At 40.1% G+C, this 5000-nt stretch overlaps 1 protein-coding gene across 2 annotated transcripts in view; it reads right to left on the bottom strand.

The window, feature by feature from the left end:
* Window positions 1-5000, bottom strand: part of LOC138057079 (protein SSUH2 homolog) — a 41822-nt gene that overhangs the window by 26836 nt on the left and 9986 nt on the right. For both annotated transcript variants that reach the window (XM_068903103.1, XM_068903102.1), the window contains 2 exons: window positions 4922-5000; window positions 2824-2973 (listed from right to left, as the gene is read on the bottom strand). The exon at window positions 4922-5000 is cut by the window's right edge and continues 236 nt beyond it. In XM_068903103.1, the coding sequence (XP_068759204.1) occupies window positions 2824-2973; window positions 4922-5000 (229 nt within the window). The remainder of the gene's footprint in view (window positions 1-2823; window positions 2974-4921) is intronic.

Genomic DNA, 5000 nt, shown 5'->3' with positions numbered 1-5000 from the left:
AGCGGCATTAAGCGGGCCACCCATCCCGATTCATTAAGCGGCCAGTTTTCGAAATCGCGATTTTTCGTTCATACAAATAAAGTCCCCGTAATTCTTACTCTATTACTTTAACTATAGTAGCTACTTTTAATTAGCAACAATTCCGTTTTCACTGCACACTGAACTTAACAACTATGAAATGGCGGAATGAGATATTTTGTTCAGTAAACTGTAAGTCACTGAAATACAGTACTGTATACCGTAGAAGAGTAGAGGACAATTTACTGCACAGTACTTTTAAAAATGTTACGTATGTTACGAAGGTTAAGTTGCAAGTTGGCAACTTTGCCTTAAGTACTGATGATCGCCTGAAAGAGTGTTCATTGTCTTATTGTTTCCTTGCATAAAGTGTTTTTGTATGATACGCCATTAAAATTGACATTAAGCGACGCCCAGTGAGTATTTTTAGTGATCCTGTATTTAGCGGCCATCTGTATACAGTATTAAGCGGCCAGTTCCTCAAGTCCCTCCGAGGGTGGCCGTTACATACAACTTCCACTCTATTCTCATTCTGTCAAATTCACGTATGTATATGAACGCTCAACTAGCTTTCTGCCAGCGAAGATTCATAGCTCAGTTCAGGATAGAACATCTCACCGGCATCGCGAAGGCCACGGGTTCAAACCCCGTGAAACTAAAAGCTTTGAAATTAAACTCATTTTTCAGCCGGCTTCATCGTAATTTCACAAATTGGGATCATATCTTCACTTGCGCATATATTTTGTTGCTCTTTTTCTCTTTTTTTATTTTCTTTTTAATTGATGTTTTAATAAACTAGTGTGAAGTTACTTGTCTACAATTCAGGCTTAGCAAAGCAGCAATTGAAGTCTTAAATATGTGTAGTTTGTTGCTCATTTGTTGCAATCTTGTCTGCATGACACATTACCGTTAACCCGCAAGCAATTAATGTTTGACTATTTCAGTTATGTCGGTCAGTCACCCATGATAGTAGTAGTGTACTACACTACAAGGCAATTGACTTGTAGAATGTAGTACATTACTACTTTCACCTGATGGTTTAATTTTCTGAAATCATTTATATGGCTGTAAAACATGGACACTGACCAAAACCATGGAAAGTAAATTAGAGGCTTTTGAGATGTGGGCGTATAGAAGAATGTTAAGAGTATCATGGAAGGAACATAATGATGAAGTTCTAAAGATGGCAGCATACAACAAGTTCATTGTTATCAACAATAAAGAATAGAAAATGCCAGTATTTTGGACACTTAATACGAGAGAGTTACCTGAATGAAAAACATCAAAGAATGGTTAGAAAACATCTATAATGAATGCGAAAGAAGAGCGGAAGATCGGAATAGCTGGAAATCCATGATAGCCCACCTACTTCTGGTAGATGACACTTAATGATGATGATACGTTTTTCAAACTCAAATTTCAATGCGTTCGAATATTAGCCTCATGAGGCGGTCTCTCGACATTGCGTGACATGATTCTCAGAACAACAGGAAGTTATAAGATGTCACTTTTCCGTTAATTAAAATACAGTTTAGTGCCCATTATTGAGCCAAAGGGCAAAATTTGCCAGAATTTTTGGGTTTTGGTTTTGGTTTTAGAGTAGTGAAAGCAAAGCATGATTTCCATATCATAAAAATAAAATGTCATTAATATATATAAATTATTGTAGTTTTTATATTCACAGAGAACTCATATTGGGGCTTTAAAGTGGTCTAGTGAATTGTTTTGGCTATGGACTATTACCTCATACTTGTTAGACGTGCATGCGACAAGCCATGACACAGTGGCACAGCACCCCCCCCCCCCCCCCCATCCCCCAAGGAATTTGACCAAACAAGCTTGGTCAATAAAGGATTTATCATATGGGATTAAAGCACCAAGAACAAGATAGCTCCATCTTGCCCGCTCAGGTAGCCAATCACAGCGCGGGATTTGGTTCATCTTGCCCGCTCACGGAGCTAGTCATGTAATAAATATGAATTAATAGGGAGTTTAAGCTTGGGCAACGGTAATGTCAACGGAAACTTCACTGAAACTTCACTGAAACTTCACTCAAAAAACGCCTTCAACATTTGCTTCAACTTCCCTTCCATTTTGTTGAACAGGATGTTGATTGAATCGAAGTGGAATCAATGTTGTACGAGTTTAAAAGCGTTTAAACTTTGCTTCAACAGCCATTCAACATTTCTTTTGTTATCGCGAATGTTGACTGAAGTTGAAGCAGTTTGCCCCCTCTCTCAAAAGTGTTGCGTATGCGCGTGCGCACTAAATGGACTCTCAATGACGTATCCACGTCCGTATCCATAGTAACAACCGCGGGTTCAACCTAGGACTAAAAACCAGGCCTCTCGTGAAGCTTTGTTGAATCAAATGTTGATGATGTGCTGAAACCGTTTCCCCACCAAGCAGTCAACGTCGTTCAATATCGTTCAACAAAATCGAACACGGGCAACCTATTCTGTAACTTGATGGGTACGAATAGCTTTGAAGTAAAGATAGAAAATGAATGGTTCATTTTTGTACGCTCACGTTGTCGTCAGTCAAACGCGTGCCGCGCGTGCAGCACGATTATTTTTCCTTTTTAACCAATAACGTCCCTGCTTTGTGGCGTTTCCGTTGTCGTCGTTGCTTAACTTACTCCCCAGGATTTCTACTATGGAGTTGAGACAATTGATGTGAGAGAGGGAACAAAACAATTTTCCCACTAATCAATTTAAGTGTCGTTAATTTTGATAACTTAGGTCACGCTGGACATATCTGCAGTATAATTTTCATTGTATTTTACGGTAAGAATAACCCACTGACCGAAACTGGTATTTTCGTATCCCGCAAACGTGCCAAACATATCAGGGGGTGGTGGTCCTGTGGTAGGAGGAGGTGCTGCATTCTCATCATTGTCATCTACATCTTGATCAGGGACATCGGATCCTGTGTAACTTGGAGCCTGCACGTTACCTTCGAAAGGAACAAATTGAATTTTTGAGTGAAATCTTTGATAAAATCAACAGAGTTAATTGACATTGAGAAAGCCTGTATGCCCGATTCCTCAGAGAAAAACCACCAGAGTCAGATTGTAATGGACTGAAAGTGAGCCTACATGCGTCCTCATGGCCAAAACCAGGATGAAACCGGGTCGCAGATGTGGAGACGAGGTCGATAACGACCGCTACGCCCCTGTGACTTCCCAGTCGACCTCATTGGTTGATGCAGTCGAAATGTCGCGATCTTCGACAAAAATGGCCTCATAGAAGAGACAAACAGAAAATACCTAGTAGTCAATCTGTTGGAATTACTCTAAAATTGTTATTATCGCCAAAGGCCGCGTTTCTTTCCAGCAGCTTTCAAGAATGAAGATTAATTCTTGTAACTATCGGCGATTGATTCTGAAGAGCAGCCGGAACACCATAATTTGCACACTTTTTGGTGCACCAGCCAGAGGTTGTTCGTTACTTTTGGTGTTGACCAACATGACAGCGATGTTTTCTGAAAGCTTTCATCGACCAAAGTGGTGACTGCCATTTTTCTTTTCTAAGAATCATATATTGAACACCAGGCACCACAAAACACTGAATTCTGGCCCCAGTCAATCAAAGACCCAATAGCTTATCTGGCCTCAGTTATTAAAAGGCCAAGTGAATTTATCCAGTGGATGAGTCACTATGCATCGGTTTCCGTCTTTGCAAAGATTCCAGCATTTGTCCTCGTAACTGTGAGTATGCACACTCTTAGCACATCTAGTAGGTAAAAGTTGTGTAAGAAAATCTTCGCCAACGTTTAACGTGCGCTATATTTTATACTCTGGATTATAGTGACTTATCCACTGGATAAACTTATCTGGCAAATGCGGCCTTGTGGGTTGAAGTCACCATCCGGCACTCCCAATTTGTACAAGGATTTTAGTATTTGCAAACGTAACCACGAGTATGCCATGTACTGTAAGAAACACTAAGTTGCGAAAGCTCCAAAAGTGCAGTTTACATGATACTGTCTTTAAGCAGGTTATTAATGAAAACGACTGTCCAACCTATATAACACGGCATTTACAAAGGAAAGCAGACTGGCACTGCAGGACTAGTCGTGACGGAACTGTAACCTGATTTGTCCGCGATATTATAATAGGGAAACGAAAGGAGGTCGTTCTTTTCAAGTACACGGTGCAAGTAAGCTTTGCATTAGCCTTCCTTTGGATGTGCGGGAAAGAGACATATTTGGCTCCTTTAAGACTGCTCTATAAAATATATTTTTTGACTTTGTAATAATTTTAAGTTGTACGATTGTACCTTAATACGATTTATAGTTTTTAACTTTGAAATTTCTTATCTCTTGTCATTAATCTTTCGTATAGTCTTAAATTTTAACTTTTGTAATCTTATTTCTTGTTATTGCCCACGCAGGGTTTTGCCCCAGAAACCAAATTCCGAGGAGGCAAGGCAAAGGCAAAGGCAAAGGTATAAGTTGGTAGATATTGTAGGGGAAATCAATCTCGATTTGCTCAACCGGGCGCGCAAGATGGTATCGGTATTGCCTAAACGGGTCAGCGAGCGGTATTGGTATTGTTCTACACGACCGAGGTGTTTTAGGAGTCACGAAGTAGAAACTTAATTGCAACTGAGGAAAGTAAAACCAAAGTGATGTTCGGGTTAGTGATTGAAAAATCAAATATTGAAGCAGATCTGATGCAAATCGAGTTGCCTGACTCGGAAATTGATATTGCCTGGACACAAATCAGAAACTGGGGCGACGTGCATATGTTCAGCATACAATTTTCACGTATCTCAACAGCTTCAGTCAAACTATCTTAGGAGGGGGCACATGTAGTGAGGGCCACTGTTTATCAAAATTATTAACATGGCTGTCCATTGCTTTATTCATTCATCCACTGAATTATAAATTATTTCATTACCTTGTGGTGGTACAAGTCCAAATTGGCCAGCAGCTGGTTGCATGCCTGGCTGTTGACCAACAGTAGCGGCAAAAGCCTG

Source organism: Montipora capricornis, chromosome 7, assembly GCF_036669925.1.
Source record: "Montipora capricornis isolate CH-2021 chromosome 7, ASM3666992v2, whole genome shotgun sequence".
Classification (NCBI taxonomy): domain Eukaryota; kingdom Metazoa; phylum Cnidaria; class Anthozoa; order Scleractinia; family Acroporidae; genus Montipora; species Montipora capricornis.
Note: the sequence above shows the minus strand (reverse complement) of the source record. Positions and strands in the feature narration are given on the sequence as shown.